General features: G+C 49.8%; 1 protein-coding gene across 1 annotated transcript in view; it reads left to right on the forward strand.

The window, feature by feature from the left end:
• Nucleotides 1-13,703, forward strand: part of PRICKLE2 (prickle planar cell polarity protein 2) — a 102,914-nt gene that overhangs the window by 76,011 nt on the left and 13,200 nt on the right. Inside the window, exons 4-7 of the mRNA XM_041425788.1 lie at nucleotides 7,782-7,895; nucleotides 9,611-9,748; nucleotides 10,387-10,590; nucleotides 12,256-12,442. Of these exons, the coding sequence (XP_041281722.1) occupies nucleotides 7,782-7,895; nucleotides 9,611-9,748; nucleotides 10,387-10,590; nucleotides 12,256-12,442 (643 nt within the window). The remainder of the gene's footprint in view (nucleotides 1-7,781; nucleotides 7,896-9,610; nucleotides 9,749-10,386; nucleotides 10,591-12,255; nucleotides 12,443-13,703) is intronic.

The raw sequence follows: 13,703 nt of genomic DNA on the forward strand, positions 1-13,703 counted from the left end.
TTGAATTCCTTGGGCCTGTGGTTTGGAGAAATCCAGAGGGGTTATAACATGCCACTTTGAATTTCTGAATACAAGGGATTTTTTAGGATTTCTGTCTTTATTGTGTCTCAGTATTAGGAGCAGCTGGTTATGGGCAGAAATTTCCAATTAAACAAAAGATGGGGCTCTACTTCAGCCTTGCTGTGGCTTTTTTGTATGGCTCTGGCATGCCAGCATCTGAGACCCTTGCATGTGCTGTAAGAACTTAATTCCCTCTTGTTGTCAACACAGTTGCTCTGGTTGAGTCCCTTAAAAAGTTATGAAAATATCATCTGAGCTAAAATTAGCAGCATGAAGGTTCAGGGGACCATTTTTCTCTAAGGCAGCCATTAGAGCTTGGACCTCAAGAGCTTGGCAGTGGTGTGAAACTTGTAGCTGTCACAGGGAATTTATCCGGGGGCTAGCACGCATGTTAATCCTTCTTCTGGATATTTTGCAAGACCTGTTGCAAGGGCTTGAGTTATAAAACCTTCAAGTTCCATCAGTTGCTGTTCAGGTCACAAAGTGAGGAAAGGAGAACGGAGATGAACCCACACTGAACACGCATTTACACCTTACATAAAGGTTTTCACCATTCTGGTGAGGCAGAAAGTACATTATCTGGGCCAGGCATCTCTGGGGGACCTGTGTCTCACTTGTGCCTGTGTGCCACGGTCATTGTACCGTCTTGTTCTTTCTTGAGCCCTCTGAGTTCAGCAAACTGTTTCACTCCTCAAGAGACTGAAGGCTTGCATGGGGCAAGGAAGGAGTAAAACAGACCAAAGCGACCCTGTCCCCCACACCTGTGTAGAAGTGGGAAGCAGACAAACTAATTTACAGCCTGGTAGAGGAAGGACAAAAGGTCCATGAAGAGCTCTTCCTTGCTGTAGATCCTGAGAGCAGAGCAGCGTGGAGGGAAAGCTGATGGCCCCGAGGAGAAGCTGTTCCTCGTGTACCCTGCTCCCAGGAGCTGCAGCTGCCTCTCATTTTGCCCGCTTACACATGTGCACGCTGGAGTATTTTACCCAAAAGCTGCCTTTCAGCACCTTTTGAAAAGCTCTCCAGTTTCACTTTGAGGTAGGCTAAGTCCATCACCTCCCCGGTGAACTCTCTCAGTATCTAAATAGCTCGGCAGTTAGCGGCTCTTATTTCAAGGCTGGAGCTGTCTAAATCCAGCCTCCAGGCATCGGACTGTGCCGAATGCTTCCCAGCTGCTGGATGGAGCAGCAGTCCCGCACACGAAATGCTTTCTCTGTGTGTGATGCCAGTGCTGCATGGCTTGGAGGCAGCTGGAGTGGGGTAAGAGGTCCTGGAGCTGTTCCCCTGCCCTGGAACGGAGTGGATGAAGTGTGAGCACATCCCATGCTGCAAAAGAGCCAATGGCAAAACCATGTCTGGACATTTGCTCCATTTCTGTATCCTGGGGTGTTGCCCTGATTGTGGTGAGCCAGTGGAAGCTGAAAAAATTACTTAATCCTTGAACAATCTTATTGTCAGGGAAGGAATCAGCTACTTTTGGTGGGTCACAGAAATCAAACCACTCACCTGACATGGTTTGCTCGATTCTGAAATTTGAAGAATATGTGTGGAGGTCAGCAGAGGTGAGAGGCAGGGGAGGAGCAGGGAGTGGAAAAGGAAACTGAAAAACCCTGGCCTACCCAACAGAGGCTTCTCCTGGAGCTTTATTCCAGTGTGCAATTACAGCTTTTCTGAGTTGCAGTGTTATGCAAGCGTGCTGCCCCTTAGAAATCCCAAGAGCATGTTATGTGGGATACCCAGGGGAATGATCAGTGATGATCAGTGCAGCAGATGATCGTTATCATTATCATTCCTGGTGCTCCAGGGGACCCTGAGCCCTGCATGGACCTCGCAGCATGGACCGCTCTCCACGCTGTTGAAAGCGCTAATCTGGCTCTTTTAAATCCAAATCCAATTTCTGCTTAAAAAAAAAAAAAAGAAAAATCATGTCATAGGCTTTCACAAGTCTAAAACGTGTGGACATAGGGCCTTCATTGAAATGTTCCTCTTTGATGCCAGCAGGAAGCAGCGCTTCCGCGGGATCTCTTACAGCCGAGAGCTGCTCCAAAGGCTTGGCAGGGAGGGATGTCATCCTCGACTGGGGAGCAGCAGCGCTCCGACGCCTCGGCTGCCGTGGGAGAGGAGCGTGCGGAAAGCCGCAGAGCGTGCCAGAACAAATAGCACTTAGAAAAATGATTTTTCCTTTGTTCCCTGCCTTTGTCCCTCTGCCTTAGGAGCGGGTTTCCAAGAGCAAGCGCGGCGTTGCGGGATGCCGGACTGCCCGGCGCCAGGATTGCATCTGCCTCCCACTGCCGTGTGCCGGGATGGGCGCTGGCGGCTCTGGGGGTGACACAGGCCTGCTCCCAGCGGGGCTCTGGGCTCTCAGGGGACACTCTGGATCCCTCCAGGGTGCCTGCCTGCATCCCCACACTTGGCAGAGCCAGCCAGCAGTTCCCACTCTTAATTTCAGAGCATCTGGCCCTGCTGTAAGGATTGTTTTGCTTCAAAAAAAAAAAATCAGGGCTTTGTATCCTAATGGCCTTGGAAAAGGAGGACGTGCCAGACTCGGGCCAAAGCACACTGAACCCGTTTTCCAGGCTCACACGTGCTGTCATCTGTGGAGCGTGTGTGTGAGTCAGTGTGTACAAGAACAATATTTCACAGACATATTGGGAGGTTATTTGCATGTGGTTTGGTTGGGATTTTTTCCCCCTTGGTTTTCCAAGAGAGGCCAGCAGGACATACAAAAGACATACAAAAGCATCAGGTTTGTTTCTCGGTCAATTTTAAGTGCTCAGTGTAAAGGATCATTAAAGCCTGACGTGTGCTGTTCAGAAGCTGGCACTGGGGAGGAGCAGGCAAGCCACGGGAGCAGCCCTGCTCGCCCAGGCCAGCACAGGCTTGTCAGAGCCACTGGCTGCCTTCTTCCCTCAGCAGCCAGATCCCGTGGGAGTTTGCACGCAGCAGTGAGCCAGGAGAAGGGGCCACAATTGAGCACACACACATCAATGTGCCACCAGCTCCCTGTGCTGCCACGGGACATCCCTGGCTGTCATGGAATGGGCTGCCAGGGCTGTGGTACCCTGGCACGTTCCCAGGGGAAATGATGCTGTCCTGGGTATGGGGGGGACACTGGGGAATGCTGTGTTTTGTGATGCTTTACTGCACTGTTCCTGAGTGCTGGCTGACTCACCGAGGTCCCCCTTTTTGAGGACATCTGCGTTCAGGCATGCTACTGTGCATAGGCCAGCACGTCCTGCTCTCACAGGGCTCTTTGAAAAGCCTTGCAGTTGGTTTTGCAGTTGGTTTGGTTTCAGGAGAGCCAGGCGGGATTGCCCAGCTGGAGCTGTGAGGGCTGAGCAAGTCAGCACCCATGCCAGGACACTGTGAGCTCCTTTGTAGTCCATCCCAGCCATGCAGTCATCCCAAACAGCCCGGTTTGGTGGGTGCTTTAGGAAGGGGTGTTGTGCTCAGGGCGAGTACGACCAAATGCTACTTCCCAACAGCAATTTGTGGCCTAAGAAATATGATATTTCCCCTCCACCTCCTTGAATTCATTGATCAAAGAGATCCTTCACCAATAGCTTGAATTTACAGGATGTTTGCAAACTTTTCCTTCTAGGAGGTGTAAGGCTTTGCTCACAGATATGCTCATGTGGGTTTTGTCTTTGGTCACCCTGGGACCGTCAGGACATGCTGTAGTCCTGCCTTTATTTAGCAGGGCCAGGGTAGGTTTGTAAACTGTCAAAGTTAAACTGGAAACATACTCCTAAGAAGACCACAGAGCACAAAGGCATTTGTAAACTAATGTAATTACTCTCCTCAGTGCCTTTGAATAAAGTTGGCTCCAGTTTAAAGGTTTTTTCCTACCCTGTCTTTACATTATGTTCTTTCCTTTCTCCTGGTTTGTTACTTTTTTAATTTCTACCTCCCCCTTTTCCCCTCCTCCCTTTTAGCATCAAGCAGCTGTTAATTTCCAAAATATATCAGTTTTTGTTAGCAAAACTTGTTGTTTGGACATTTTCCTTGTGAAGGTGAGAATAATACCTTGTGAATCTGCTGTGCCAGGTTCTGGTAGCATGGAGCCTGTCCAAGTGGGACTTCTCTGGGGCAGGATGAAGCTTGCCCAGCCTGCCAGCATCCCATGGCACCTACAGCCTAGCACCCACAGCTGTCCCTGTGTCCAGTGCCAGACCATGCCCATAGCATCTGCAACCTTGAGATGTTGTGTGAAGCTTTATTTTAACTCAGGGTGATGTTTTCCAGTCTCTTTTGGGATTTATCTCATGCAGATGTGAGCAGAAGTCAGAGTGAAGTGGGACAAATGGGAAAACTGAGGATGAAACCTAGTCCAGCCCCACAAGGGGCTCCTGTGTGTTAATGATGCTTGTTGGGATAACCACGGGCAGAGCGGATCTGTTGTGAGGGGAAGTAGGAGGATGCAGAGCTGCTGGGTTGTACAGCAGAAGTATTTAATAATAAAACAGTTACAGATACTGCATAGTTTAAAGAGGAAATGTTATCTCTCCGGGGTCATTGCCCGCACTGTTACCCTTATCTGGGTGAACTCCTGTGGCAGAGCCTGTAAGGGCAGTGAGGAGCCATCAGCAGGCATGTGGGGGGTCTGGCCCTGGCCCTGCAAGGCTCACCAGCTACAAGGCTTGTGCATGCTGCAACACAGAGCTGGATGGAGGAGGAGTTACTGTTCCATAAAACAGTGACCTTTTGTACAAAAGCAAAGTGCAGACTGAGCAGTTTTAGTTTCCCAGCAAGTCAACACTTTCTGCAGGCTTTTTCCCTGAAAAGCCAGGTTGATCTAAGAATCCCCTTTTCCTTCTATATTTTTGAGCATCACACAGACCTGTGCCAGCCCAGCTGCCAGCTGCTCCCATGCCAGGTCAGAAATGCTGTCAGCAGCCAGCTGGGCACAGAGGCAGGAAGGCTGGCAGCCTGTGACCCTGTCCCTCCCAGTCTTGGACCCAGTCCCTCCCATCCAAGGAGCTGGGTTCATGCATGGGATCAGGGTGATGGATGAGAGAGAGTTATATGCACAGGAGTGGCGTAATGTCAGCCTGGGCAAGGAGTGTCCTTCTGCTCGTCGTTTGCCCTCTGGATGGATCTCTTGGGATAGAAGTGATGTCCTGGGTGAAAGGATCTGTGCATCCCTCTGGTTCAAGACTTCCCCCAGAATGGGCTGGTGGCTGCAGAAAGCTGTTGGCAGGCATAAGGATTTTCTCCCCATGAGATGTTCCACAGGTACTGGACAAGGATTGGCGGCTGCCTCTGCTCCATCCTCTCCATGAGCACTCCTCTAGAAGGTCCCTGTAGCTGATGCAGATCCAAAACAAACCCTTTCAGGTTATTTCAGGCAACAGAGCACAGGTTGGAGCCTGTTGTATTTATTTTGTTTTGCCTCTCAAACCAAATTGCCCATCCCTGCCAAGCTATGTTTGCTGGTGTGATGGGAACCAGTTCCTGCAGTCCTGCTGGGAGTAAATGGAAAACTTCCCAGCGGAAGCAGGAGCGGAGCTGGGCACGTACGTCCTGCTGGATTGTGCTCCGGGAAGGCAGCACCCAGGCAGCTGAAGGAAGAGCTCCCATCCTTGGTTTTTGCCCAGGGTGAGCGTCTTGGGGCTCGTTGCTGTAGTAATTTGGCAGCTCTTAAAAAAAAAAAGTAATTTATGGTCTCCACCAACTTAAAGGACTGGGTGGGCAAAAAAGCTTCATTGCTTTTGCAAGAAATCAAAACATTGCAAGAAATCAAAACACAAGCTAACCAATGTGAGCACAGGGCACAGTGAACAGCCTCTCTGCACGTGGGGAATTTGGCAGGAGAAGCCACAGGAGTGTGTGCTGGCTGGGCACGCACAGCGTGGCCGTGTGGGAGCCTGGCAGCCCAGGAAAGGGTCTGGTGTGGCAGCCAGGGCATTGCAGGGAGATTTTCAACTGCAAACACTGCTGCAGACTTGCTGCATGAACTTAGGGAACTCATTTAACGTCATGATGCTACAATTAGTCCTTTGCAATGTGTATATTTGCTACCTTGTGTAGCATGTCATAAGAATTTTAGTTTTTAATGTGCTTTGATGTTCCTGGATGAAGGATGCTCTATAAATGCAAAGTAAGTATTCTAATGTATGTAGTTTGTTTTCTTTTTAACATAACAAAATATTTCGCAGCCATTCTTTCTTTGACAGTTTCCATAGCTGGTGGGTCTGTTTCTGCTGCGCCTTAGCAAAACAAATTTAGGGTTTTGCAGTGGCATATGCTCAGCATGTTCCTCAGCTTTGCAACACAAGCAGTTCCCCTGTCATCAGCACTGCAGACCTGCCTGTGGAAATCTGCTAAAATCTCCCTTTCTGGAAAGCCTGATGATGGGGAAAGGTGGATGGTGACATCAGTTTGGGAGGAACCATAAATTGAGAAAATCAGTGGAGCAGCTCTTGCTCTCAGGTAGTTCTGAATGAGAGCAGGGAGTGAGATGAATGCAGAGCAATTATTCCTGAATAAAGCTAGATTTGGATAGTTATTTTGGAATAAAAGCGTATTCCTTTTTGTAGAAGGTAACTGTGTGTGAGCCACCCCCATCAGCCTCCCAGCCCATGGGTGAGCTCCTCTGCCAGCCAGCCCTGTGTGACCCAGTCCGTGTCCCCACTCCTCCCAGTGGCCCCCAGCACCCTGTGATCTGCAGATGCTGTGGGGCTGTGCAGGCAGGGGGGGCTTCTCTGGAGAGAGCTGGCCCAGGTGGTGCTTTCTAGGCCAAAGTCCAAAGCATACAGCAAGGGACAAAGCTGATCAGAAACCACTGCAAATGAAGTGTTATTTGGGAAAAGCCCTGTGAAAGCTGCAGGCAGTGCAGCCACTCCAGAATGAATTGCTGATAGCTGAGGGAGCATCTCGGGGCTAATCCCACCATGGCAAAGGCAGAGAGCTGTGCACACTGGGAGAACAGCCTGCATCTCTCCAGCCAGGAGCAGATTTAAGGAAGCCAGCCAGCCCTCTGCTTCTGCCCAAGCATCCAGAGACATCTGGGGCTGCAGTGAATCCCAATCCCAGCTGAGCTTACCTTTACCTTCTCCTGGTTCTTCCCAAGCTGTTCAGTGTCACTGTGGCCATTCTGGAGCGGATCCTCAGCCAGCAAGTCCCCTCCCGATGCTGGCCCGGCCCTTGAGTGCACATCCCAGGTGTGGCAGTCGGAGGAGAGATGCTGGGGTTCAGGGTGTGCTTCCTCTCCGGGCTGCACTGCGCTCCCAGCGTCGGGCACGCTGTTCCTCAGCCTTTTTAATAGCTGATTTTAATTACACGCTCTGAGACGAAAGAGAAAAACTAAGCCTTCCAACAGATTTTATCTGCTGTTTATTTCCACAAATTGCTGCAGAAAAAAGCCCGCAGGGGTTTGATGGAGGTGGAGGCTGAGATAGCCGGCAACACGGAGACTGCTGGGGCGCAGCCTTTTTAACCTCCCTGCCGAGGCAGGTGCCGACACATCCCCGCAGCCGGCGCAATGCTCACGCTATGGAGGCTGACAGAGCAAACGGTAACGTGCCCACCTCGCCGGGGCTGCCACCCCCCTGCCTTGGAGGACAAAAGAAAACAAACCTGAAGCAGCTCCTGGCAGTGTTTCTCTGCTCAGAATCTTGGGGAAGACCCAGTGCTTGCTGCCTCGGGGGGGTGGCTGCTGGCCGGGCACAGGGGCATGGGCTCGGCCAGGGAACCCCACTGCAGTCCCCTCTTTTGTTCCGTAGGTGCACCAGTACTACAGCTGCCTGCCCGAGGACAAGGTTCCCTATGTCAACAGCCCGGGAGAAAAATCTCGCATAAAGCAACTTCTTCACCAGCTGCCACCACATGACAATGAGGTCAGTATCCAGAAAATGTCCTTGGACATCGGCAGGGCTGCGGGTGGGGAACAGACGCTCCTCCTGGGGTTGCTTGTGGGAAGCGTGGCTTTCCTTTCTTAACTCCTTTTGTTTTTCACGGGGATATACTTGAATTTCAGTCATGTTGCTATTTAAGTTGCTGTATTTGCTTCCTGCTTTGATTGTTGGAGGTGGGGAGTTGTTTGTTTCTAAAGTTAAATTTTTTTTAAGTCGTCTTTCTTCAGTTGTCTGAAATAAAAGCGTTTCCTCAGCCCTTGGAGGCCAGGGCCCCGTTAAAAGTGGCTTGGAATGCTGTTGAGATTATCTAGAGACAGATCCAAAGTTGCAAAAGCCTTTTCCCAGGTGCTGCTTCCGACTCACCTTGGAGTGGGAGTGAGTGTGCTAAGGAGGGGCTTTCTGGGCTGAGCCTCGCGAGCTGGGAGAGCCTGAGAGGCCACAGGTTGAGTCAAAACCAGTCAGAGCAAAATAAACCTTCTTGCATCTCACAGGAATGACGTGAGGCAGCAAAAAGGGTCTGGTCTTTGACGTCCTGATCTCACCAGTGAGAACAATGGCTTCTGGTAACCCACAAAATTTCCCTGTGTAAACAAAAAAAAAAATATTTTCATGCTACTTTCTGAAGAAGCCACTCTGGGAAATACATGCAGGTAACTTGTTTGATCTCAGTCAGATTTTAACAAGTTTGCCTGCGTGTGGCTGGGTGCCATGGGCACAGCACTGTCAGCATGGGGGGAGCTCCAGGCACAAAGAAGGGACTTCTTCCTGTACACCCTTGGGTCCCAACCTGCCTGCCTGCTTCCCTGGCAGCTGCTGGAAACCCACAGCCTCTGACAGCCAAAAAACATAAGAATAAATACACACAAATGCTGGTACTGCAGCCTGTTTTCCTGCAAGTTGGACTTGTAGGTCTGTGTGTATTTTCTGCAAATTGGCAGATTTTGCATCAGTTTCCCTTCTTGCCCAGTTTTCCTCCTTTTAACATTCAAGGTGTGTGCTTGCTCATGTGAATAACCCTGCTCAGCTCCATGAGCCTGCTCTCCCAAGTAACGGAGGGTGGATTGGGCACTGGTGCTACATTTGACCTCCCTGGCTCTTCAGTTGTATTCCCCATTGAAATGCAACCAGCCAAGGGCTAAGCCTGCAGGATGGAAATAGCCAGGAAAACCTCAGAGTTTTATAAGCTTCAGGGAAATTGCATCATTCATTGTTTGTATCCTTTTATTTTACTTATTTCCTTATTACCTTGCAATGCAGAGGTTTTGCAAATGAGCAGGCTTGATCCTGTGCTGGAAGAATAGTTCACAAGTCACTGGAACTCTGTCTTTCGTGCAGAGAAAAGGGTCTGTGCTCTAGAAATGCCAGTGGAATATTATGAAGACCTCTGCCACAGGAGGCTGATGGAGAAAGCAGGAAAACCCATCGGTCCAGTTGCTGGTCTCTGGGTGGGTCTCTGAGAACCCAGCTTTTAAGACTTTTCTACAAATTGAGCACCCAAAGAGCAACAATCCTCCTGCCCTTTTTTCTCATCTCAACCTCTTGAAATTCTGACCAAGCCCCAGATATCTGAAGCCCATGGTTTCTCCAGCCTCCCCGCAGCCAAGGGCAGAGGTTTGCAGGACCCATGGAACATCCCTGCCTCACAGGGCAGCGAGCCAGGGACACCCCAGGCACTGAGCATCACTTGTGGTTTTTAGGTTCGCTATTGCAATTCACTGGATGAGGAAGAGAAGAGGGAGCTCAAACTCTTCAGCAACCAGAGGAAGAGAGAAAATTTAGGGAGAGGCAATGTCCGGCCATTCCCTGTAACCATGACAGGAGCCATCTGTGAGCAGGTAGGTAGTGGCTGATGAACTGGTACCAGCATCACCCAAGTTAAGTGAAGCACATCTCCTCTGAAGACAGGCTGAGAGAGTTGGGGCTGTTCACCCTGGAGAATAGAAGTTTCTGGGGTGCTTTCCAGTACCTAAAAGGACTACATGAGAGCAGAACAGGGACTTTTTACAAGGGCATATATTGATAGAGGGAATGGCTTTAAACTGACAAAGGGCATGTTTAGATTGGATATTAGAAATAAATCCTTTCCTGTGAGGGTGTTGAGGCAATGGCACAGGTTGCCTAGGGAAGCTGCAGCTACTTCATCCCTGAAAGTGTTCAGGCCAGATTGGATGAGGCTTTGAGGAACCTGGAGTGGTAGAAGGTGTCCCTGCCCATGGCATGGGGATTGGAACTGGATGATCTTCAGGTCCCTTCCAAGCGACACCATTTCACAATCACGAAACAAGCATCTGCCTGTGGCCCTGCCAGGTGTGAGTGCTGGAGTGTGTCAGGGCACCTTTCAGGATATTTGACATGGAGTTGTCAGTTCAGCTCCTGGCATTGTGCAGGGCAGTGATTGTGAGAGCATCCTGTTGGTGATGGGTGGCAGTGGGGTCACCCACACGCCTCCGTTAATCCCTGGCTTTTCTGGCAGTGCGGCGGCCAGATCAATGGAGGGGACATGGCCGTCTTCGCCTCACGCGCGGGGCACGGCGTCTGCTGGCACCCTCCCTGCTTCATCTGCAGTGTCTGCAACGAGCTGCTGGTCGACCTGATCTACTTCTACCAGGATGGGAAGATCTACTGTGGCAGGCACCACGCCGAGTGCCTCAAGCCCCGCTGCGCCGCATGCGATGAGGTAAGAGACAGCATCTGCCATGAGCTGCCGCCTGCTGGGTGGCACAGAGGGTTGGGTGGCGTTTCCCCTCCATCCCTGACTTTTTCATGGAGTCATACACACCAAACTGGTGGCTTGGTTTTGCCAAGGATTCGAGCAAGCTTTTCCTGAGGTTTCAAATATTCTTGGTTGCAGTCTGCCTAGGACTGTTACGAGTTAGGGCCTCATCTACACACAGGAAGCTGGGGGGTTTCCATGAGTGTTTTAAGTAGAAGCACAGCCCCCTGTCTTTGTGATTTTAGCCCAGCTGAGTGTGGTGATCCTCCCTTCTCCTCCATTGCCCCAGAAGAAGCCCCTGGTGGGATGAGTGCTGTATTTCTTACAAGTCAGTCATGTCTCAGTACACGCCGAGCTGAAATAGGCTTTGAGAGAGGCGATTAACAGGCTATAGGAAGCTGAACAAATAGAATACAAAACTGAGATAGAAAACCATACAGAGTCGCCTCTGAGCACTTCTCAGTTGTCAATCTCTGTTTAAAAGGCTGGTGAAGGAAATTGCTCTGGTTTTTAAAGTTATGAAAACCATAGTGTGGAAAACCATATATACTGTAAAATACCATGTCCCATCCTTGTAAGCATGTAATAGTAAATATCCAAGGCTATATGCACTTCAAATATAAAGAGCATTGATGTATGTGTCCAATTAAATTTGTAGTGTTACCAGTGAAAGACAGCCCTAACCATTCAACCGGCTCTATTTCTTTGTAGCTTAGGCTGGGTAGTTTTTTTTTTTCATGTATTTTTTATCCCTGCAAATTCTTATTTAATTCTTTCATTCAGCTCATTCTTCAGCATGCTTTTCTTCCCCTAAAACATCAAGTACTAATTGTGAGAAGCAGTAATTCAGGGGTAGGAGGATCTGCAAGGGAAAAGCTTTTGGTGTACTCTGTGCCAGCATAGAGAACCAGGGAGCAGATCTGGGTCTGCTGGCTCCCTTGGCTTTGGGAGTTGAAATGGGGTAGGGATGAGAAGAAGACACAGCAAGAAAGTATTTGCTGAAGACATTTTAGATGGCTGCTTCTTCAGCTCATCCTTAACAGTGCTCTGTGCCTCGGTTTCCCCACTGGTATAATGACTGCAATCACCTTTACAGTCAGCCAGGCTGGGGTAGCAGCAAGATGAGGAGCCAAGGTTCCACCATATTTTCTTCTTTCTAGAGAGCTTCCACTTTTCCTTGTGTTTTTGCTCATCCTTTGTGGTCCGGTCCCTGTTTCAGAGATGAGTAAATGCGTTCCAGTAAGCAGCTGCTCTGTTCTTCAGAAGTCCACCAGATCGATAGGTTGTATATAAGTGTGTTTATTACCCTGATCGACCTCTCTGTTTGATGGGTGAGCTCACGAGCACATTCCTGCAGCTCTGCCTTAACACTTTGTAGTCTGGGCACTAACACGCTTCTGAGGAATTTGCATTTTAATGGATTTTCCTAAGAAATGATGGGTGCCCCTGCCACAAACCAAACTATGGGAGTTTCCCATGCAGGACTGGAGGAGTGAGCTGTAAAATTTGGAGGCTGCATCAACAAAGGGGCCCAGCTGCCATGCAGGGCAGGAGACACAAAGGTTGGTGTCTGCATCCCGGGTCCCTTTTCCGACCAGCTCCTGACCACGCTTGTGTTTCTTCCCGCAGATCATTTTTGCCGACGAGTGCACCGAGGCCGAAGGGCGGCACTGGCACATGAAGCATTTCTGCTGCTTCGAGTGCGAGACGGTTCTGGGGGGCCAGCGCTACATCATGAAGGACGGGAGGCCCTACTGCTGCAGCTGCTTCGAGTCCCTGTACGCCGAGTACTGCGACACCTGCGCCCAGCACATCGGTACGCGCGCGGGCACGGCCCGCTGGGGCTTGCTGCTGACAGGAGCTGTTGCGTTGAGTTCTTGACAGCACCGTGGGGCTGCGGGCAGGACTGTGCATGGCTGGGGCAACCAAATGTGTTTATGCCTCTCTCCCATCCCACCAAGGATGATTTATTTGGTTAAACTGCTGTTTATTCCTTTTTGTAGTCAGAGAGGTGAGGATTATCAGAGGGCAACTTCAGGAGCAATGGCAGCTAGTGGAAGCTTTCTCTGGCATAATAAAATTTCTCTGGCACATTTTTTTCCCTTTAAATCTCATTTTCCTGTAAACAGCCTGGCTCTTTGACTCAGATTTTTCCCATCCAAGCTTGGCAAAGGATCACATGATTTGATGAGCTACTGTCAGAAAAGATGCTTGTTCATTAGGCATCATTATTGTTTCTGGGCCTTTTTCAATCAACTTGCAGATAGATGTTCTCAGAGAGAAAGAAATAATGCATCAGGGTCAATTTGTGTTTCTAGAACAGTGATTTAAAATGCACTTCAGTCAGGGGGCTAGATGTCCCCAAGCTGGGTGGGCTGGGAAGCCCCTTGCTGCTCTCCCCAGCTCCCTTTGCCACTTGGCTGAGCACAGTAAGCACACAGACAGTCCTTCCTTTGTCCATGGAGGTGAGCTGTTCAAATACTTAATATGCTGCAGAAGAAAAAAAAACCAAACATTTTCCTGCTGTGCAGCAGCCAGATGGCACAGGGAGGGGAAACACAGGGTTTTCAGTGAAGCACTTGGAAGATGCATCTACTGTGACCTGCAGCACATCCTTCCCAAAAGCTCAGCTGCAGAAAGGTGAAAAAGCAGCTGATAATGTTTTTTTTTGCATGGTCCCTTCTCTTGTTCTTCCCCCATCTGCTGTCCTTCACTCCAGCTGGCCCGCTGGAGACTGCTGACTGTCAGGTTTTCAGGGTAAAATGTCTGGTTTGGTGGATATTTGCACATTTCTAGCAAAGGAGGGACTGCCACCATTTTGCTGCAAGTCTCTCATAGTAGTAAACTGAGCACTGTGCCAACAAGCTACATAAATCAGAGGTAAGCATGTGATGAAGCCTTGTAAGGCTTGGGTTGGGTAGGTGAGGATGGAGTATGGAGGCTGCACTCCTTCCTCTGCAAGATGGCTTTGGGCAGTGGAAAAGGAGCTGATTAAATCCCACCCACCATCTTGTCTCTCTTTTGCCCACAATATAGCACTCCCATCTGTATAAAAGCATTTTGCTCACTATAAGGGG

The sequence above is a fragment of the Onychostruthus taczanowskii genome, unplaced genomic scaffold (genome assembly GCF_017590055.1).
Source record: "Onychostruthus taczanowskii isolate IOZ18803 unplaced genomic scaffold, ASM1759005v1 scaffold9, whole genome shotgun sequence".
Lineage (NCBI taxonomy): Eukaryota > Metazoa > Chordata > Aves > Passeriformes > Passeridae > Onychostruthus > Onychostruthus taczanowskii.